Source organism: Chionomys nivalis, chromosome 6 (genome assembly GCF_950005125.1).
Source record: "Chionomys nivalis chromosome 6, mChiNiv1.1, whole genome shotgun sequence".
NCBI lineage: Eukaryota > Metazoa > Chordata > Mammalia > Rodentia > Cricetidae > Chionomys > Chionomys nivalis.
The window spans coordinates 91,667,740-91,690,698 of record NC_080091.1 but is presented as its reverse complement, the minus strand read 5'-3'; the positions used below and the strand labels follow the sequence as shown (position 1 = coordinate 91,690,698).

General features: G+C 41.2%; 1 protein-coding gene across 2 annotated transcripts in view; it reads left to right on the top strand.

Annotated features, from left to right (window-relative positions):
• Window positions 1-22,959, top strand: part of Arhgap24 (Rho GTPase activating protein 24) — a 398,083-nt gene that overhangs the window by 166,919 nt on the left and 208,205 nt on the right. For both annotated transcript variants that reach the window (XM_057772993.1, XM_057772994.1), the window contains exon 3: window positions 3,518-3,605. In XM_057772993.1, coding sequence (XP_057628976.1) covers window positions 3,518-3,605 — 88 coding nt within the window. The remainder of the gene's footprint in view (window positions 1-3,517; window positions 3,606-22,959) is intronic.

The following is a 22,959-nucleotide window of genomic DNA, read 5'->3' as shown; positions in this document are numbered from 1 at the left end:
CACCCTTTTAATAATTTTATATATGGAGGTGTTATTTGCACCATTCCCAATCCTTTATCCCCGTCCAGCTCTTCCTCTGCTTCCCCACTTCCTCTCAAATTCATAACTTCTTTAATTACTATTGTTACATATAACACATGCAGGCACACACATACATGCATGCACATATACATATATGCATGCACGCAAGCACACACACACAGCCTATAAGCCGTCATTTGTCTTTCTCACCTTCTGAAGACATCACATTTACAATTATTTTCCTATGAGAAATAATAAATGCTGTAAAATGACCATGTGCCGGAGAAGACCTGGCAACAGTGGAATCACACAGAAACTGTATTAATTAAAACACTGCTCAGCCTACTAGCTCAGGCTTCTTATTAACTAACTCTTACATTTTAAATTAACCCATTTCTATTAATTTGTGTGTTGCCACGTGGCTGTGGCCTACCAGTAAGGTTCTGCCCGGTGTCTGTCTCCTTTGGTGGTTACATGGCATCTCTCTGACTCTGCCTTCTCTCCTCCTCTATCTCTGCTTGGAATTCCCACCTTGCTTTATTCTGTGCTACCATAGACCCAAAACAGATTCTTTATTAACCAATGGTAATAAAGCATATTCACAGCGTATGGAGGGGAACCCCACATTAACTGTCTAACTCCAGAACAGTCTTTCTCAAACCCAAAACCATTGTTATAAATGCCACATTGGAGCACCGGAATGAGCTCCCAAGGTCCCAATGAGGAGCAGAAGGAGGGAGAACATGAGCAAGGAAGTCAGGACCGTGAGGGGCGCACCCACCCACTGAGACAGTGGAGCTGATCTATTGGGAGCTCACCAAGGCCAGCTGGATTGTGACTGAAAAAGCATGGGATAAAACCGGACTCTCTGAACATGGCGGACAATGAGGGCTGATGAGAAGCCAAGGACAATGGCTTGGGGTTTTGATCCTATTTCATGTTCTGGCTTTGTGGGAGCCTAGCCAGTTTGGATGCTCACCTTCCTAGACCTGGATGGAGGGGGGAGGACCTTGGACTTTCCACAGGGCAGGGAACCCTGACTGTTCTTCGAACTGGAGAGGGAGGGAGAGAGGAGTGGGGGGAGGGAGGAGTGGGGGGGGAAATGGGAGGCTGGGAGGTGGCAGAACTTTTTTTTTCAAAAATAAATAAATAAATAAATAAATAAAAAATAAATGCCATTGTATGACCAGAGCATTGTAGGTACAACCTTGTCCTTCTCTTAAGTATACAAATATCCAGTTTGCTTTTAATAACAAGACCTTGTATAAATTAATTTTCTACCCTTATGTCTCCTTTGAGTAATTCTTAAATATGCTGTATGGCATCCAAACACTACTTTCTTCATTTAATTTTTCTTGTCATTTTATTCTTCAAGTCTAAAATGTGCTGCAAATAGTTATGCACTATTTAGCTTTAGCTGAATAAATTAACAAAATTACTTGCTACAAACATAAAAGAATCAGTTTGTGTGGCCACAACGAAAACTGTTGAATAATATTTATTTTCCTTATCTCACCTCAAATAAAAAAACTCATAAGAAATTTAAAATGGCACTACTTTCTTACTTAAGCTTTCATGATTATTGTTTATGCTAGAAAAAGAATCTTATAATTGTGTTCAAGAAACTAGCAAAGTGTGAACATCTTTACTGTACAGACATACTTTTTTTCCAGTCTGTTCCAAAGGAATAATCCTCATGTCTATTTTCAACAGAATCTAGCCTTGCTCTAAGCTCTTATGCTTTTGGTTCCCTGGTCTGATATTAACTAGAGATGAGATTTCTTTTTAGGAGCAAGTTAAGCTGAAATCAAACTGCAAACATACTTCTTTTTCTTTTACTGACTCTAAGCTGCCACACTATGAAAGACTGTATTTATCATGTTCCATTTTGAAGTTACAAAGGTACAACTGAGTGAAGGATGCTGGTAGACACTCTGCTAGGGAACTCACGGTGGGAACTAGGTGCAATTACATTTTAATTTTAATGCAATTTAATTGAGTTTAAAATACCTTCTTAAATAGTACAATTAGAAATGTCAAACATGCTCTGAGATTACAAGAGTCATTATTAGAGACATTTTGATGCTGAATGTCTAATCGTTATTAAAGTCATCAATGTGGGTGAATGTGAACGATTAGATAAAGAATTGTTAGAAGAGATGGACTCATTAGACAAGTCTTTGAAAAATTATGTCATAAGGGCAACCAGAGTCAGAAAATGAGACTTTACCACAGAGATGCAAGAGAGAAACCTGGAGAAAACCAAAGCAGCAAGAAAACGAGGTACTTCAAGAAATAATGATCAGAGCCCAGATTAGTGGCCACACCTTTAATCCCAGCACTTGGGATGCCTGTGAGCTCAGGGCCAGTCTGATCTACATGGTGAGTTCCTGGATTGCCAGAGCTATTTAAGGAGACCCTATGTCAATAAAACACACAAAAAAAGAAAAAAAAAAAAGAAACAGCGGTCAATAGTTTGATACTTCGTTGAGGATTGAGCTTCATCAAGCTTGTACCTTAAAAGGGTCATGCACCCTGAATCACAGGTGCAAAGACAAGGCTACAATGGTATGTACGAACAAATGATTCAGAATAGGCAAATTTTGCTAGATAAAGAGAAAATAGGATGTAATACGGAATGAGTTATTAAGGACACCTTTTAAAAACGGAGTAGATATTTATGTATGCCTTTACTGGTGGAAATGATCCATTGAAGAGAGAAAAGTCAGATAAGAGGGATAATGAAAAATCTCAGTCCATTTTGTGCTACTATAGTAGAATCACTGAGACTGAAAAATTTATAATGAGCAGAAACCTTTTGGTTCACGTTCAGGAGGCTGTGAGCCCAACCGCAAGGGACCAGCATCTTATCAGTGCTGCCCCCCCCCATGCTGGAAGGCAAGGAGGGTGCTAAAGAGCGCACGAGATAAAATTTCAACCTCACTCTATCATAAAGGCCATTAGTACACTTAGATTCTGAGGAATTCTCATGACTTCTATTCTTCCAGGTGATCTAATGCCAAGCAATATTGCATTAATATTAAATTTCCAGTCTAGAGGGCACATAACCAACTCTAGCAAAATAAAAGGCTAACTTGAACTTTGTTGTAAGTTATTTTTAATGCTTTCATCTTGAGTTTTTATAGTTATAAATGGAAAAAAATAATATTTACTGCTTAAGATTATACCAACCGTGAGATATTATAGGGTTGGTAGACTGCTCAACAAATTTGCTGGCATGCAGTACACTTTATAACTGATACTTAAAATGAACCCAAAGTTAATGTTGTCTAACGCACATGAGATATTCAACAATATGTACTAAATGTAAATGAATGTCATTATTATTATGACTTGTGGGATTTGATTATTATAAATGGGAGTGGGTTTGATGAACGTGGCCACTGACTGGGTCACAGAAGCAACTTGGATTTTCAGTTCTGCTGCTGCATGGAGATTGCCATTATGATGACGTTTGGGGAATTTGTGTTTACAGGGTACTATTCTTCTGCCTGGAAATAAAGTCATTGAGCATCCATGTAATGAAGAAAGCCCAGGGAAATTCCTTTTTGAAGTCATTCCAGGTAAGATCAATTTTCAGTTTTGATAAAATTATTGCTGTTTCATGTGGGAGAAAGTGAAGACACATCAGGTTTTTATCTCCTTCAATTCTGGCTAAAAACATTAATTGAGAATGCAAGCACTTGCTTTGGCTATCATTTACACAGACAGTGACGCCACGTTTGTACACAGATACAAAGAAATGTACACACGTGTGCATGCGTGTGTTCATGGCCACAGGAGAGTTCATTTGTCCATGAGATTCCTGATTTGGCTGGAACTGATGAGATGGTATTGTCAGGGACTGTGTGAGATGAACCTAATTTTATAAGGATCTTGTGATGGAAAATTTGCTTGAGATCCATTCAAATTCTGTTCCCAGAGGATTAACTGATAAATTCCCTTGCAAAACTGCTTTTTGAATAAGTCTTTTCTATTAAAAAAAATATCTCAATGCCCAAGTAAGAATTATTACAGTCCTGTGCCTCCACTTTGCTTCCAACCAACCACGTACACATGTTTGGCCTGTGGACGGAGGATTTGTCTCCCAGGTCATCAAGAGTGTTCAATATCTGCAGCATCTCTTCACTTTGCTTTGTTCATTCTTCTTGGCTATCCGCTCCTACCCGGTTTAGTCTATCTAATCCTTACGTAAATCTTAGAATAACCCTGAAACTGCGCCTCCAAAGCCACAGCCTATGTCTTTGATCAGTTCTTTGGTGTCTCTTTATCCCCTGATAAAATTAAAAGGGGGTGAAGAGTGTGTTTTTAAAGAGTTGGCATTGGACAGCCTGATTGGTGTGATACGGATACTGATTTCCATGCAGTGTAGGGTGGGTGTGAATTGATTCGTGTATGTAATTTGTATCAATAATGCCGGCACAAAAGCAGTCAGTCTGACCTGTTTTCCCAAATTAACAAAGACTGGGATTCTAAAACGTGGAAGCACATTTTCCCCCTCAGTGGAAACATCTGTAGTGTTGACCTCATCAGGCTCAAGATGGAATCCACGACTAAATGTTAATTAGTGCAGCTGAAGTGAAGAAAGGTTAGTCTGATGTGTTGTGTTATTTGTTTCCCTCTGGGGAGAACACACTGTAAGAAACCTGACTCTTGTTTGCCCTATTAAAGTCCTTTTATTCTTACTTCTTGGAGGAATACCCCTGATGGAACCAGATTCCAGATGTTGCAGAGGCTTTGAAGTATCAGTAGAGGAAATCTCTTTCTCTATTTATCCTCTCACACCAGGGCCTGTTGGCCTTTAAACCAGTATGGTACTAAATGGATGGCTTTGGCTTTTTATCTCTAGTAATAACGTCAAGAGTCTGTCCACTCAGTCAGTCTGCTAGCTGTCTGTAGATCGCAGCTTTCACAAAAGGCTCTGTTGTGAGGTGGGCGTTCTTGAACCAGTGTTAGAGTGCCATGTCTTCAGGTCTAAGACACTGTGAAAAAATTGTTCCAATATGTTGTGCCTGGACACGTGTCTTATAAATAGTGCACATACTGTAGGGCCTATGATACACTGCAATGAAGACACTGAAGGCTACGTGATAAGAAGTCTGGAGTCTGTAAAAGTGTGTAGGGAATTGGGTCTCAATGCTATTTCCGTAGCAGTACTTAGAGGGTTCTCACACCTCCAGTGAGACAGGTCGCTGTCTAAATCATCAGTGCTGTGAGTTAAGATTTACAGTTCCACGTGGTCTTACAGAGCACGGAGAGAATGTGACAGTTGTGCTTTCAAAGGAAATCTAGACGCTCACAGGCGACTCTGAACGTCAACTGTCTTTGTTACTAACTTCAGTAATTGGGGTTTTATTTCTGCAGAATGACATTCTCAGGCAAGTACCTGTGTGCTCAGTGTAAGAATATGGAGATCTGTTGTATATAGTAAATGCTGGACTTTTGAAAAATTAGGATTATTTACAAACAGCAAGACACTTGCTTTATCTTTCCAAATGGGAATGACAATATGATATTTTCCAGTTTTTCCAACTGCATAACCTTTTAACATGGGAATTTGAGAGGTTACAGTGAAATGTTTTCATTAATCAGAAACTGAAGGAAGAAAGAATTGGAAATATATGGCTGGCACTTTGTATTACATGTATTTTCCATATATGCGTACATATATATGTATATGTGGCAAATCTATATTCTGTATTGGTTTTCTCTGTAGAGTTCTCAGTTGTCACCTTACATTTTACACATAATAAATACAGAGCCAACATACCTGTCCTTATAGACATATATGTCAAACTCTAACTACCCAAGATATGTGAATGAATATGAGACACTGAAATCCTTTAATCCTATTGGTTCCTGGTGATTTCCCTCAAAGCTAGTGAAAACCTCCAGCAAGCTCTTCGCTATTTATACCAACACTCTATACATGCATACAGATTTGCCTGAGAGGGCAGTTTATTTTCATGTAAATTACAGCTTCATAATGTATTCCAATATATGGATTTTTAGGGGTATTTTGCATTCATTTGAGATGTCTAAAACTATTAAATAATAAGAAAAATAATGAATTTTCGACAGAATTGGGAAACTTGCATCTTTGTATATTACTAATTCATGTTCATTTGCATATCACATTTCTATGCTGATGTTAGACTTGTAAAATCCTAACTGGGAAAACAATCCACTCTAAATAAGTGTGGATTTTTTTATAGATTTATTATCCCTGAAATGAGTTATCTTCTGAACAATGCCATGACTTACAACATCTCACTTCAATTTTTCCAATTTCTCTACTTTTTTTTCAAAAAGATGTTTGCCAAATTGGCAAAATTGAAGACTATACAGTCAGATGTGCCAAATTTTAGACTGGAGGGAAAGTTTCTGGCCAAGTACTAAGCCTTTGGGAAATGTGATTGAGAAAAGAATGTTGGCAAATTCTTTAATTGAAGAAAGAAAATGTAGCTGGTCTTTGCTTCTTAAAATGTGTTTGGGTTGAGCTTTCCGTGTTTGTTACAAAATGAGCACACTGATGAATGGAGCAATAAAGCATTGGTTTTCTTAGAATCACATCCCAGGAAGAGTAAAAGGGAACTCAGACCCAGCTAAAGAGAGGCAAAGAGAAAAGGGGGCTCTGCACCCTTCTAGGCAGGAGCAGCATCTTCACAGCCCTAGCTGCAGCCTTAATACTCGGCACCCCAGCCACACAGTTGCATGTATCTGTGATGTTGCCGAAGATGGCGCAGCCATGTTGAACTGTTGCTGTTCTGTGAGGCCTTCCCTTCTGCTTCTGTGACTGGAGGCTAAAATGGGGGGGAGGGCATCCTGCTCTGCTTCCTCCTCCCCCGCTCCTCCTCCTCCTCCTTCTCCTCCTCCTCCTCCTCCTTCTTCTTTTTGGTCTCTGAATGTAGGAATCCTGGCCCACGGATGCTGTTACTGGAATATAGCACTTCACACTGCCTGGACTTTGTGCTCCCCTTGGAATGGTAATATTTTCATGGTGGATTCATAGGGTTTTGTGTTCGTGGGATTGGCAGCACATGTACTTCCCATGGCAGGCTGCTCCCGCTGTGTACGTGGTTTCTTTTGGATGGAATACAAGAGGATTTACTGTCCAACTACTTTCTTTTGGAGCATTTAAGCAGCCATTCGTGTTCCCAGGCCTGAAAAGGGAGGGAAACCCGGGCTGTTTCCCTGCTCCCATATCTTATGCTCTTGTGCTTTTCTCTGAGGGGCATCAACCATAGGATATAGCTTAGCCAGTGACTTGTCAGCTTCAGGTTCCAGCAGGAGGCCTGACCTTGGGAGGAGTAGGAAGATTTCACAGCTTACAAGCCTTGTCCTTGCACCTTCCTGACTTCCTAAACAAGGATGTACTGTGTTTGTTTTTTTATGTGATGAGTGCTTTGTCTCCATGAATTATGTGTGACATGTCTACGCCTGGAGGCCAAGGGGGAGGAAGAAGGTGATGGATCTCATGGAACTGGAATTGGAATGATGTAGACTACCATATAGATGCTGGGAACCAAATCTAGGCCCCCTGCAAGAGTAGCAAGTCTTTTTAAGCACGGAGCGATCTCTCTATCCAGTCTTCCTGATTATATATAGCTGGCAGACAGTCTTTCATATCCCTCGAGAGTTTGTACCTATCATGAAGCCACTCTCTTAGAGAAGCATGTCCAGTTTCCTGCTCGTGCCTTGGCTTCTATCCTTAGCTTGGAAGGGATGCAGCTCACATAGCATCCGTGGTCGGCCAGAGGCAGGGCTCTGTCTCTAACTTGGTTTCTCTCCACAGCTTGCAAAGGATGCAGTTCCAAACGGCATGCATGGGCAGCCATGGGCAGGGCTCCATACAGCACCGCTGGTCTTTTCAACTGAGAATCTAGGGCTTTAACAGCACTGTGTTCTTCAAGCTGGAGTCCTTCAAGGCAACTCTAGAATAACATAGAAGACATGTTAATACAGTCCCACCTATAATCTTAAAGCAAGTTTCTGGGGAAACCCATTCAGATGGAGAGTAACGTTAGGGTTCTTACTGGCAGTGCTCTCTGGAGATGGCTCACTGAGAGAAGGAGAGGGTTGGACTGGGACAGGCAGAACTGTCTGCCTGCCACTGCAGCTGAGGCTGTATCTAAGTCTATGGAGCTCTGAAGATGGAATGCCCCTTGGGGTTGCTCAGACACAGGACCTGGAGTTTATTTTCTAAGATCAACTCTTCCTTGGTTATAAAACAAGATAAATCCAGGCCTGGTGAGTCCCTGAGGCACTAGAGAACATCTCAGCTTCTTTTCCATGAATCTTTTCTCTTAGTCCCCACAGGTCCTTGATGGGAGCAATATGGTTGCATCCATTACATACATGAAGAAACTGCTACATGGAAAGATAATTTGCTCAAGGGTGATAAGCTACCGCTGACTGCATTAACTAGAGTCTATAAATATAGACATGTATTCTTCTACTTGCCTGTGTGAGATATTTTCGGTGCATATAAAAAAGTATGTTGCTCATTTACAGGCCAAGTTTCAGGAGACTATAAATGTGTATAAATGTAATTATGAGGATTTAAAATGAGTCAGCAGCATATTAGAATCTGGACCATATTTTCTGGAACATAAGCATGTGAAGTTACTTGCTTTTGACCAAAAGAGATAAACAGAAATCTCTCTTCATCTCATCCATTAAGATGGAGAGTTTGAACACTTGAGGTGAGAGTAGGCATTTTAATTTATTTGAAACTATTCACATATTTAAAAGCGTCATAAAATGAACACTGGGTGAAGATGCCTACAGACTCATTGAAAGCCTTGCTAAGGTAACAGCTGAGTGTGAAGAAAATGCAGAGTGAAAATGTACTTGCTAGAAGTGTTCTGACCTGATGGGAATAACTCTCTCTAAGAAAAGATGCTCCCCACGAGCACTGTTAGACTCTGAAGCCCAGAGAATAAGCACCAAAGGAGCCGTTCTCAGGGTCTTTACACACTCCTGGTACACACTGAGTAAGAGATTGACCATCTGTGCCCATTTACCCTATGCCTCATCTGTGTTGCCTTGATGAGCTTTAATACAAGGAGAGAGTCTTAGTTTTACTGCAGCTTGATATGCCATGCTTTGTTGATATCCATCAGAGGCCTGCCCTTTTCTGAATAGAAAGGCAGGAGGAGTGGTTGAGAGGGGTGAGGGGGATCTGTGGGGGAATGACTGGAGAAAGAGGAACGATGGGAACTGCAGCCAGAATATTGAGTAAGCAAACAAATACAGGTATTTTTCTGAGAGAGAGAGAAAGAGATTGCCCATTGTCTAGCCACCAAGAAACACATGTGCCACCAGCTGTATGCTGGGAATCAGTCCCTCAACCAAGGAGTGACTCATTATAGATCTCAAAGGCAGTTGCCAGCATTCCAGAGTCTCACCTCTCCGGTGGGACCAGTTCCCAGGGTCTAACAAGAAGTCAGAGGTCATCTTATGTCTTCGCTTATCCAAAGGAAGGAAAGAAGAGGTGGATACAGAACAAAGTGGAATGAGGAATGGAGAAATAGTTCCAGAAGCAGAAAGGCCTATGTGACCCCTATGAGGCGATTGTCGTCCCTGGAAAAAAGTTCATATCCTTCAGGAAGAGAACAATTCACCATTTTCTTCCCCTTCCATCATCACAATGGAGTTATATCCTACACCCTCACACAAGCATATAACTTCTACAAGTTTTAATAACGATATGTCCATTGTAAGTATTTTCCATGATTTCATAGGATCTCAGTGAAAAGCTAGTAGAAAACATGGTTGTTCAGAAAATAGAATAAATGTATTACAGATCCTTTTTTAACCAAAAGTGTATGGAATCATGTTTGGCTTTTTTTTTTTTTTTTTTGACTTTGTGAACTTCTTTTCAATCATGGACATGGGTGAAGTGCAGTGGTTGAACTCCAGGCCCAGAGGCTTTGTTAATCACTATAATCACTACCTTCATCTTTCAGTTCCTGCTGCTGTGTTTAGATGCTGTGCCCTCTACTTCCTGCCCCTGCTCTGTAACATGCTCGCACAAACACAATAGCTTCCCATGGATGCTAGCTATTAGCTAGTGTAGGAAGTGCTCTCCGTCAGGCTTTACCTCCCCAATTTGATTGTTCTTCTTGTCCCACAACATGAAACTCCTTGGGTCTATGTCACACATTTCCACAAGAATATGTCCTGGGTAGGACATTTCATAGGTCAGGAGTCTATAAAAGTCTTTGTTTACCAAAATTTGAATCTGCTCAGACAGTCGTTACAGCTGTGTTACGTTACAAGCCAACTGAGTAATAAATAGTTCTGACAGATATCCATGGGTGTCTCTGGGAAAGAAAAGACTTGGCTAATTTTCTAGTTTGGGAAGGTAATTATGCAATATTGGCAATGAAAGTTTACTAGTCTTGTCTGTGTTTGTGACTCCTGGATTGAACAAATGAAGTCATTTGATATATTAACTTGCTATCATTTCAAAATACAAGTCACAGACTGGAGTGATGGATTGGTGACTAAGATTTTGTTGCTTTTCCAGAGGACCCAAGTTGGATTTTCAGCACCCATTTTGCATAGCTCACAATTGCCAGTAACTCAAGCTCCAGGGGAATTCAATGCCTTTGGCTTCTGCGGTGCCCCAACATACACATGTACAAACCCGCACACAGATGCACACATATATGTAATTTAAAATAAAATAAAAGTGGGGGAGAACTGTGGTTGGAATGTAAAATGAAATTAAGATAAATAAATAAAAATAAACACATTTTTAAAAGAAAGTCAATATTTGGCATTTATGTAAATGTGGGGGTACTTTTAAAAGATTTTATTTTTAATTTTGTGTATTTATGTGTGTCTGTGTACATGAGTTCAGTGCATGCAGAGAACAATGATGGCATTGTATCCTCTGCAGCTGGAGTTACAGGGAGTCTTGAGTTACCAGATACAGATACTGGGAACTTAACTTGGGTCTTCTGTAAGAGCAGCATATGTTCTTAACCACTGAGCTATCTCTCCAGCAATACTTTCAATAAATGGTTTAGCTGGAAGACTTGGTTATTGTCAGGATCCCTATGCAAATATGCTGCTAAGGCATCTACTTGTACAATAGTGGCTGTGTCTTCAACTCCCCCCTTTTATTTAAGAACGATGCTAGAATCCATGCAGTTGTATTTGCTCAGGAGTGGTGGTGACAATCTCTGTCTGCCCAGGTCCGTAGGCAGCCCTGCAGCCTTCTGTGGGGTATGCAGATCATCTAGAGAACTGGAGTAGGAGTTGCTTACGTATGAAGGCAGAATGTGCGCCAGCGCTTGGAACATGAAGTCAATACATCGTTTCACTCAGTGTGGGGCTACTCTGCATTCTTTTCTTTAGAGCAAGCTTAGGGATTTGGTATTGCTTCCCAGTTCTCTTCCTACATAAAATACCTTGAGGTGTGACTTTGAAAGAGGCTCTTTGCCCAGCACAAAGAGGACGTTTAAGATGTTTTTTCATGCTTTGGCATTCTTGCTTGTGTCGTTTGAACTAGCGAGCATTTATAGAGTTTGTGAGCCTATAAACAATGTGAGCAAGTGGCCACTCGGGAGATGTGTAGGCGGGGAGTAAGGTTTTACACTGTGCACATGCTGGTCCACTCCCCAGCGCTGTATGCTAGATCAGGGACACGTGAGCATTTTCTGGAAAGAACCAGAGCATTAAGATTTCAAGCTTCCCATGGTAACAGGGTGTCTGCCCCCACTGCTCTCCGCTGGTATAACGACACAAGCTGATGAGTGCAGCTGGCCAGGTCCCAATACAACTGTTTTCATCAGCTCTGAAATGTGCCTCCCAGTAATATATGTGTTAGTATTGCTATTTCATCCCATACTCAGAAAGCTAAGGTAGGAGGATTGCCCTAAGTCTGAGTCCACTTTGTGATACATAGTGAACCCCAGGCCAGTCCAGGCTATAGTGAGAACTCCTCTTAAATAAAACCAAAAGTAGGAAGGCTGAGACTATATCTCAGCTGGAAAAGTGCTTGCTGGTGAATATTAGGACCTCTATTCATCTTCAAAGAACCATACCATGATGTCAGTCCTAAAATGGTCAAGGGTATGGTTCACTGGGAGTCTTTGAATCCATCCATCTTCAAAGTACCATACCATGATGTCAGTCCTAGAATGGTCAAGGGTATGGTTCACTGGGAGTCTTTGAATCAATCCATCTTCAAAGTACCATACCATGACATCAGTCCTAAATGGTCAAGGGTATGGTTCACTGGGAGTCTTTGAATCCATCCATCTTCAAAGTACCGTACCATGACATCAGTCCTAGAATGGTCAAGGGTATGGTTCACTGGGAGTCTTTGAATCCATCCATCTTCAAAGTACCATACCATGACGTCAGTCCTAGAATGGTCAAGGGTATGGTTCACTGGGAGTCTTTGAATCCATCAATCTTCAAAGTACCGTACCATGACATCAGTCCTAAATGGTCAAGGGTATGGTTCACTGGGAGTCTTTGAATCCATCCATCTTCAAAGTACCATACCATGACGTCAGTCCTAGAATGGTCAAGGGTATGGTTCACTGGGAGTCTTGAGAGGTCTTGTGCATCCGACAATGTGCAGTCCTTCCTCTCAAGAATCCTGAACAATAAATAAGACATTTGGCAGCTGAAGGTAAAGTCACCAAAGACTTGCAAGAACCATTATTTTATTTATTTTTGTTGGTTTGTTTGTTTTGGATGATTTTAAACTTTGTTTCATCCCTAAGTTTTCTTGAGATGGATGAGGGTAGAGAAAGGAGATTGAGCTTCATTTACCAGTAGAGTTAACAAAGGAAGAAAACGGAGTCGTTTGTGTAAGGAAAGTATCCAGGCTCCCTGGAGGCTAGTGTGAGAAAGGTATTAAAAACTGGGTGTTCAGCCGGGCAGTGGTGGCGCATGCCTTTAATCCCAGCACTCGGGAGGCAGAGGCAGGCGGATCTCTGTGAGTTCGAGACCAGCCTGGTCTACAAGAGCTAGTTCCAGGACAGGCTCCAAAACCACAGAGAAACCCTGTCTCGAAAAACCAAAAAAAAAAAAAAAAAAGAAAAGAAAAAAAAACAACAAAAAAAAAAAACTGGGTGTTCTGCATCATCAGAACGAGTTATGAATCCCTCCCTCAGACTGTGGTGCTGTGGAACAGTCTTTGTACACTGAAAATATGTATTACTTTCATTGGTTAATAAAGAGATGACTGGCCTATAGCTGGGTAGGAAGAGAGTGGATGGGAGAGTCAGACTAGGAGGAAGCTGGAAAAAAGAAGGGTAGAGTCGAGGAGTCACCAGGAGATGCAGAGGGAACAAGATATGCTGGAGGACAGTAAAGTCATGACCCTCGTGGCAACACATAGATTAATAGAAATGGGCTAATATAGGTTGTAAGAGCTAGTTAGTAATTAGTCTGAGCTATTGGCCAAATATTTATAGTTAATAATAAATATTTGAGTGGTTATTTAGGAGCAGCTGCCAGCACACAGAGAAACTCTGTTTATACTGAGGAGAGACAGAAACATAAGGAGCACCAATATCTTAGGACAAAAGGTCAGGTGACACCACACCTAAGTCCTGGTGTAGAGACTAAATAGTATTGGACTGTACCCTAAATTTGGCAGGGACTTGGGATATAAAAGGGCAGTGAGAACTTCCCAGAGTCAGTGAGTCTGCAGCTGGGGTTTTGATTTGATAACTGTAATGTTAAGACCTTCAAGCTGAGGAAATACTGGCAAATGTAAAAAGACCGCGAAGTGGTACAAATGCTGCAAATATGGAAGGGTGGTACCAAGAGAGTGTTGTCAACTCTGGAATTTGTTTATCCATAGACTTCACGGCATGCAGGCATGATTTTTGGACTCCCCTTTTTATAGAGCTGGTCAGAGGGACCCCAGAAAGTTTCCTGGCAACAGGCTATATCATTCAGCTAATTTTGTGAAAGAAACAAAGGGGTATGTGCCCATGAAATCTAAGAATAGTAAGCCTCATTTCAAACTTGTATATTACATTCATAGTATCAGCCAGCTGTAAGCAGCGGACCATGCAGGGGAGTCACTGGGGACTGTTGTCAGGGAAGAGCCTTGACTTAGCAGATCCTCTGATCCCATCCTGAAGCTCCCTGGGAACTGTAAGCTGAGCAGCACAAGTTCTAGACCAGCCGGAACACCTGTGACAAGGGGGTAAATAGTGCACAGAAATTTCCTACCTTTCTAAAGCTGTCAGAACTAGGGAACATAAGCTGAGTTCTATGTAAGAGAGCTGTGTTTTCCAGAATTCAGGAGACAGAACCCAATGTCAAAGTGCTGACTGGGCCATCCCTTTGGTGAAGTCTTTCCTTGTATTGTACGGACACCAGCTCTGTCACATCGTATCTTCATAGGATCTTGTTGTTCTGCCTTGTGGTGTCCTGCTTTCTTCCTATGATGACTTCAGAGGGATTGCATTGACATCAACCCACACTGACCCATTCAGCTTAGTGACCTCTTCAAAGAGCCTCTCTTCCAGTTTGAGAACTTAGAACTCTTAAGTTCAGTGTGTGTTTTCAGGAAGCACACCTCGGCCCATTCTAAAATACTCAAACCATACCAAAGGGGAGATGAGGCTTGACGACCCTTCATCTGTTAAACCCAGACCTTGACATATGTGTATCAGGCTGCAGCTCAGCACCTGACTTTCCTCCCATAAAGACTGGAGACCAGAAGCACAAGGACCATGGAAGTGGGGCCTGCAGGAATAAAACAAACAAAGAAACTTGTCTTAATATGTACTTGCTCTTTCCTGGAAAAATCCTCAGATTTACATGTTTTCAAGGTTTTTTGTTTTATTTTTAACATTCTGCCTACAAGAAGTAGACCGAACAACTAGCTATAGTAGTACTGTTATTTTGATCTTTTCCTCTTGTTTTAGGAAGACTGGTTTTCCTTTGAGAATTTCTTTTTCCAAAGTGGTACCCAGTGCATTAAACACCCCTGTGCTATGTCCAGTCAGGGCAAGCAAACCACCATCAACTTTCCCTTCTTCTTATCCAGCAGCCCAAGCCTTCTGCTGTGAATTACCAATATGTTGCTGAAATGTTGAAGAGTCAGGAGCATCAATACAAGCAATTAAGGCTTCTTGAAAACAATTAGTGCAGGGCATGACATGATGCAGGGCTCATTTCTTCAACGCCAATCACAGAGTCTTCCCCTTGAGTCATTATCCCTCGTGTGTCACTTGCTCACAGGAATCAAGAGAGATAATGACTAAGCCGTGCTTGGAGGCTGTTTGATGCTGATCTGTTGCCTGTGATTTATCATAATGGGCTCTTTGATTGAAAGATAAATACCTCATTTCACGGAGGCAAATCAATTATTATTTCAATAGTTTATTTATTGTCTGTTTTGTTTTCGACTCCTACATAATTGTATGACCCACTTAAGTTTATACATATTCCTCAGACTTGCTGGACTCAAATAGACAAAACTTCTTGTATTTCCCATCTTATCTCCTTCTCCTCTTTTCCAACTGAGAAGCTGCCCGTTCCCTTCCTCGTCTTCTTTTCTTCCTCGTTGTCCTTCTGTCTTTGAAGTCCACTCACTCCAATCTTTTCATGAACTGTGTATGCTCTATTGATGTCTGTTTTTTTTTGTATGTAGCTCTGCCTTCTATGGTCCATTATTCTCATAAACAATTCTATTGAAAAGCACATTAATCTCACACATCTTAAACTGTAAGGCTACAAGCATTCAGCAAGACCTCGAATTAAATGCTGAGTCATCATCTCTTGACCACACTTCTCTCAGGAACTGTCAACTTAGCTTTCTTTTTGCAACAAGCATCTTTTTTACACTCTTCTACAGTTCATATTGGTGCTTCAATCCACTTCAGCTTTCTAAGAAGACTCTTTCTTATTAATGTCATTGGTGTGTGCAAATGTTTCTGGGTGCAATTATTGTTTTTGTTCTAATAAGATCTGCCTATTGCAATCACTAGGCATCGCTGATAACTCCCTGATTCTCAGTTCATATTCTTCTCTTCCATTGACTTCAAGGACATCACACCTTCCTGTGCACGTTTGTGTATGACATCAGCGAACATTACAAAATGGAATTATCAGATGAGAACAGTGTGTGTGAATGTCTGCAAGCCTGTGTCCCTCAAATCAGGATGATGGTCTTTGTGTGTTAGTTCCAGGAGCCTCTGTCTACTTGTCTAGCTTCTCTCCCATCTCTACTGTGACAGCAGACCCTTTCAATTCAATGCCTTCTCCTTTTTGCCCTGAACAATTAAAATGATCCCCCCCCCCAGTTCTGTTTATCCTACACACTATTGCCATACTGAGCCTTTTTAGATTTGGCCTCACTAGGAAGTCTGGCCTTGAGTTCAAGATGCCCCTGCCATAGCCTCCCTACAGCTGGAAGCACAGACAGTCTCAGCATTGTGTTGTTTGTGTAAGCCTTTACTTTTAGACTATTTTAGGTTTGTATGAAAAGCAGAGAGAATTTTCATATGCAAAGTGATATTTTATATCCAAATATGACCCTCCCCTCCTATTTGAAAAAAACAAAACAGAAGAGGCTGGAGAGATGACTCAGCCGTTTAGAGTGCATACTGCTCTCGCAAAGGTCAGGTGAGTTTCCTAACACTTACATTATCGCTCAGCACCATCTCAAACTCCGGCTCCAGGGATCCGCTGCTCTCTTCTGTCCTTCATGAGCACTGAGCACACATGTGTTTCACAGACACACATGTAGGGAAAACATTCCTATAAATAAATCTAATGCTTTTGAAGTCAGACGAGAAAGCCCCTATATAAACTGTCTTTGGTATCTTTCCCTCTTCTCCACGGCTCTCATATCTATAGCCACAGTAGGCTCTTAGGTTTCTGACATCCACACTTCACTCATGTGGGCATCCTTTGTATATATTGTTTCCTTACTCTAGACTGGCTCCTTCCCAGTCATAAACAGGGCAGGCTAGCTTGAGCTCATCTCCCCAATAGAACCTCAACTATGCTTCTTATATATTTTATCATTCATGTGTATGTAAGTTTGTCTATGTACATATCCATGACCATGTCCATGTCTGTGTATAGGCAGTACATGAGGGTACCTGTGGAGGCTGGAAGATGGTGTTGGAACTAAAGCTTCAGGTGGTTGTAAGTTGGTTAATGTGGGTTCTGTAAACCAAACTCCAGTCCTCTGCAAGAACAGCAAGTGATCCTAGTCGTTGAACCATTGTTCCAGGCCTCATCTGTGCTTCTTTAGGATATGAATACCTAACTGTGTCTTCTAATATGTGCCATTCCACTTAGAAAGTTCATATGCTTTGATTCTTCTGACAAGAATACTAAGTTCCATGAAAACATGGAAGACAATTTACTCGTCTTCATGTTTTTATCATAGCAAAATATCTGATGATATTACTTAATAAATAGTTATTAGACAAAGGAAGGAAAGAAAGAAGGAAGGGAAAGAGGGAGGAAGACACAGAATAAGATCAGGAAATGGTAGACTATGGGTAGTACGTGTGTTACAGTATCTTGGTAATTCAAGTCAGGCTTAATGTTTGTTTCAACAAAAATAGCTAGAATCAGGTATGTGCAGAACTGGGCATGGTGGTACATGCCTGTAATTAGAATCCAAGACAGGAAGATTTCAAGAAGCTAGGAAACATGGCAAGGACTTGATTCAAAAATAAAGAAAATGAATCAGCTGTGAAACAGATGTTGTAAGTCATGTGTGTCCTTATGGAACTATGGCTTACCATCCAAATGAACATCTAGTAGAAGTAGTCTCCTGCAAAACATTTTGAAAAAAAAAATCTTTTGATAAACTGTGATAAAGCCCATTTGGGGTGGTCTCTGGCACTATTAGGATGAGCAGATAGGAAAGGTAGATTGTATGACTACCTGCAATGAATCCACTGTCACCCAAATGAGGACGGCGACCTCTATGAGTGAGTTCCAGAACCCTCTCTCCACCTCTGCTTCTACTTACCTCCCAGGAAAGCAGCCCTAGTTACTTCTAATGTACTGAGTCCAGGGGTGAGTCTTCCTAACACCTCTTCTCACCGTTTTCTGTCTGTAAATGTGCGAAGAATCAATTGGTGTGAAAGCACTCAATGGAAAAGAAATAAGATGATTTATATTCCAATGTTTAAAAAATGAGTTTCTTCTGTCAGACTCCATTGACTTCCTTTCTTGTGTGCTGAAAAGTTCATCTCTGAGTCACAAGATGACGGCTCTCCACAGTCAGGATAAACTGGAACCTGATGGTGAGCCTATCTGCCCTGCTCAGTCCATTGTCTACCTGTTGACCCACAGGGCATTTACTTGGCGCCTCCTATAATGTGAATGGTTCCTTTTGTGCCATGGCACTGAAGGTGCCATTTCATTCCCTGTCTAGGGCACAAAAAGCCCCAAGGGCATCGGTGGATGCTGCCAATGAGATTATTGCTGCTGAACCAATGCGGGGGGGGGGGGGGGGGGCTGCAGGCAGGATTCTGCCTCTGTGTTCAGTCTAGTGACCAGTGACTCAGTCCCAAGCCAGGAGCCAGGAGAAGTGTGGCTCAGGATATTGATCATAGCTGAGAATACCACTATCCATCACAGGAAATTACTTGGGGCGGCAAGGAGACAATAATAAATATAGCAACTATGTGAACCCCAAACCTTCTATGTATTCTGATAGCCATAGCATTTACAAATTTGCTCTCATCTCCAGGTTCTTTTGTGTGAGGACATGGAAGAGGTTAGGCTCTTGCTTTCTGCCAACAGTGCAAAGGAATTATACTGGAAGGGTCATTGGAGAGGGTTCATGAGGAAAGGAAGAAGGATGGCTCACACTCTCAGCTTGGCTTTTATTCCATAAGAGACTAATGACTGTGTGGATAACCCGGGTGTCAGACTGGGCTGAGCCTCCTGAAGCACAATGTATCACTGAAGCCAGGAACTGTACCCTTTGAGCCAAACAAATCTCTAGGAGTCCTTGGACAAATAAATATTGAGGACTACTTTTTAAGAGTCACCTGATAATCTAAAGTTTTTCTTTAACTACAAATAACAAAATCAAGCAGGAGTATAGAATTTTTTTCTGCACATTGCTTCCAGACGTGAACATGTCCCTTTTGTGACACGAGTCATATTGTGTACTTTTGAAGGGCAATTTGCTTGAGATAGTTCCAAATTTAGTGTTCACTGTTTAATTACAGAAAAACAGAACACACCAATGAAAAAGCCTCTTATCTAGAACACAAATACACAACAAAAATTGTAGAGGTCTCACTCCTCAGCATGGGAAAATGTCTATAGTTGTAGATGAGGCTCAAATGAATTGAAGGATTGTGTTTTTCTTTTCTTTTCTTTCTTTTTTTTTATCAGTTTTTTTGAGACAGGGTTTCTGTGTAGCTTTGGAGTCTGCCCAGGAATTAGCTCTTATAGACCAATCTGTTCTGGAACTCACAGAGATGAGTTCTGCCTGCCTCTGCCTCCTGAGTGCTGGGATTAAAGGTATGCTCCACCACCACCTACCATGTTCTTCTATTGTAAAATATTCTGCAACCTGGCACAGATAATATATCTTGCCTTTCAAGAACTAGTAAGTTTTGTGTATTCATGCTAAGTATTATAAGGAAGGAGCTCAGTCTCCTTCTATCTAGCTGTCTTGACATCGTGTGCTGAACACAGCACCTGTCCTCTGCTGGAACTACGTTATTTTATTTTTGATTCATGAAGGTTTCTTCCTCTGACAGAGTAAACTGCAGATAGCACAAGACTAGGCATGTTTCCTTCAAAGCTTAGTTCTTTAACTTTCAATAATTCCCTTCCTGACTATTTGCTGTCTGTCTTAGTCCCAGGGTGGATGCCCAGTCTCTGTGATAGGAACACCATGAATTGACTTTGGATGTTATTAAATGTTGAAAGATAAAAGGCACATTTGGAGACCATGCCGCATCTGGCTTTCTGTTGGCTGATTTTCTTAACATCCCTGCTTCTCCCGTCTGCCTTTGTTCTAGGAGGACAATTTGGTCTTTTCACCTGGCTCTCCTCTTGCCTGCCTCCCCCTTCTCTTGCTTTGTTGGTGTTCTTGGCCTTGAATAGCTTGAGTCCCTTATAATTTTTTCTTTGTAGTTTCTTTGCTGAGTGGTCGTGAACATGAGGATCAATGTGTCAGCCACTAGTGCTGCTTCAGTTACCGAAGGATGCCTGTAATCTGTCTTCTGCCCGGCCTGTCTCTTTATTCTCACAGAAGCCACGACGTATCTCCCCTAGACATTTTCACCTTCTCTCTTGGAATGCATGTTTCACCAAAACTCTAGAATGTTCATCCTGAGTTCATCTGAACTAAGTCCCTACTCTGTAAAACCTTCAGCACCTCCGCTTCACACTTAGCATTCACAACCAGCTCCACGTCAAATCGCCAAGTTGCCAAAGCACCCCGACTCCTGTTGCTGCCCTTGTCGGTCTTCCAGTCGCACTGGCTTGCTTTTGACTCTCCAAATTATGTAAGATTTCGCAAATAGAAGAATTTTATTACATGTCAGTCTTTATCATGTTCTTGGTATACTGTGATCATATGGAAATTGTGGTCATCGTTGTGGCTTTTGTTGGAATAAACTGGGTATGGATCTTAGAGAAAAATCTGTGCTGAGGTCTTATTGACTCAGACTTAAAGACGGGGATAAAAGCCAGAAAACCAGCTCAGTCCATCCAAGCGCAATCACATATTCTTAGAACCCTAAAACTCGGCAGGAAGCAAGAGAATATGGAACTCAAGGCCAGTCTCTACCATGCAGTGAGTTTGAAGCCAGTACCAACTATGTGGGACCCCGTCTCAAGAAAAAATAAGTAAAACAGGTCATCCAAAACTCTCACAATGTCTATGTGCCTGTATTTCCTTCCTACTTTGTGGCCATTTATTTCCCTTAATGAGAAACTATGGGAATCTGGCCAGCAATTGAGACAGAAACAAAATTTGCTTGGTTGATCTAGTGATATTTTGGTGCACAATTTTACAAAACTGCAATTCTCTTCTATCATTTGATAATGAAGTTAAATACAAAACCAAATGGAAAAGAAGAGAAGTCTGCTCTGATGAGGGAGGGGGACTTGATGGGGGAGGGGGAGGGAAATGGGAGGTGGTGGCGGGGAGAAGGCAGAAATCTTTAATAAATAAATAAATAATTTAAAAAACTCATTTTCATCGAAAAGGTGATGGAAACCATGACAGTGATCAAGAGTCTGTGTTCCATTGGCCAAAGCTGAAGTGAAAAAGTCAATGGCTGGAATAGATCTGCCCTAAAGGAGCCAGGACATTTGCTGGTTACCATGTAACTTGTAGGCATCTGTTGGGGAGACACCATCTGGCACTATTTGGCAGGACTTGGTTATCAGGGTGCAGAATGAGCCAGTCTCAACTCTAGAGGCAGATGCTAGAGCTGATCAAGAGTGTGCTTTCTACTGGAAGAGAAAAATGTTCATTGACTCGAGATGTTGATGTTCTTGCTCTGCTACCCAGCACCCTGGAAACGGGAAGAAAATGAAAAGAGCAGAAATGTGGAAATAAAGACAAGAAATACTGATCCTTCTAACCTGTCCATTCCCCCAAGCCTGAGATGAACTCAGCTCAGTGGATGAGTGGAACAGGGTACCTGAACTGGCTAAATAACAGATTGTCAAAAATAGATATGCACATGGTAGGCACTTGGATAAACAGTGACATAAGAATAGACATGCATACAAATTGAATTAATTTATTAAGTATCTACAAGAGGCAATGAAGCATTAGGCAGATTTTTACAATAATGCCATTTGGGTAGATTTTTTTGATTAGTTTCAGTTTTCAGCTATAGACATTGAGGTGGGATAAGAAAGAGCAAGCTTCACCTCCGTGACAAGGGTCATCCCTGATCTGTGTGATCCTGGAGAATGCAATATTGTCTGGTTAAGTTGTCTTTATAATGAGTTGTTTCCAGTTCTTTTCATATTGCTTACTAATTTATACATTTCTCCCATCCTGGTATTAACCAGGTACGACCTTGTCTTGCCTCAGAGAAGATCAGGTGCCCTCAGGGTGATATGACTGTAGCCAATTTTATACATTACTTAGAGGGGAAAATCGTGTTTGAATTCTGTTATTTATCCTTGCTATTTTGCATAACACTTATTAACAAATAGACACCTCTGTGGCTTTTAGCGTGTTGCTTAAACTTGTTGATATATAAATATTTACAGTATAGAATTATGAAATTTCTCATGGGACACCTGAATTAATAAAATGTAAGCCCTATGGCTCAGATGATGCCTGGGACCCTTAGTCATTAGTAATTGCTGCTTATGTAAAGATTCAATGCATCGTCAGGAACTCTGCACATCAGAAAGAATGAGAGGTTGTGAATCCCTAAGCCATGATAGATGATTTTTAAATTTAGGCTCATCAAGGAACAATTGAAACAAAAGGCAGACAGCATTCTAGGGTGCTGTAGATGGCCACCAGGAAAAGAAATACGACAACAGCAGAACACATTCCTGCTAATAAGATATTTAGAAGAATAAAAAGACTGAGCCCTGGAATATGAAATTGAAGAACAAATTTAAATGACTTCAACTAAAGTGTTTGAATTGGTCAGAAGCTGGAGAGATGGTTCAGCAGTTGAGGGCACCTGACTGCTCTCCAGAGGGCCCAGATTGCACTCCCAGCACCTATCTGGTACCATACGACCATCTATAATCCAATTCCAAGGGATCAATTGCCCTCTTCTGATCTTCATGGGCACTGCATGGTGCCCTGACATACATGCAGGAGAAATACCATAAACATAAGAATAATGTGTAAATGAACTGTTCAAAATATTTTTAAAAGTTAATGGTCAAAGAAACAAAACACAGAGAAAGATGCATTTTCACTGCCTTAGAGTCCTAGCTGTCCAT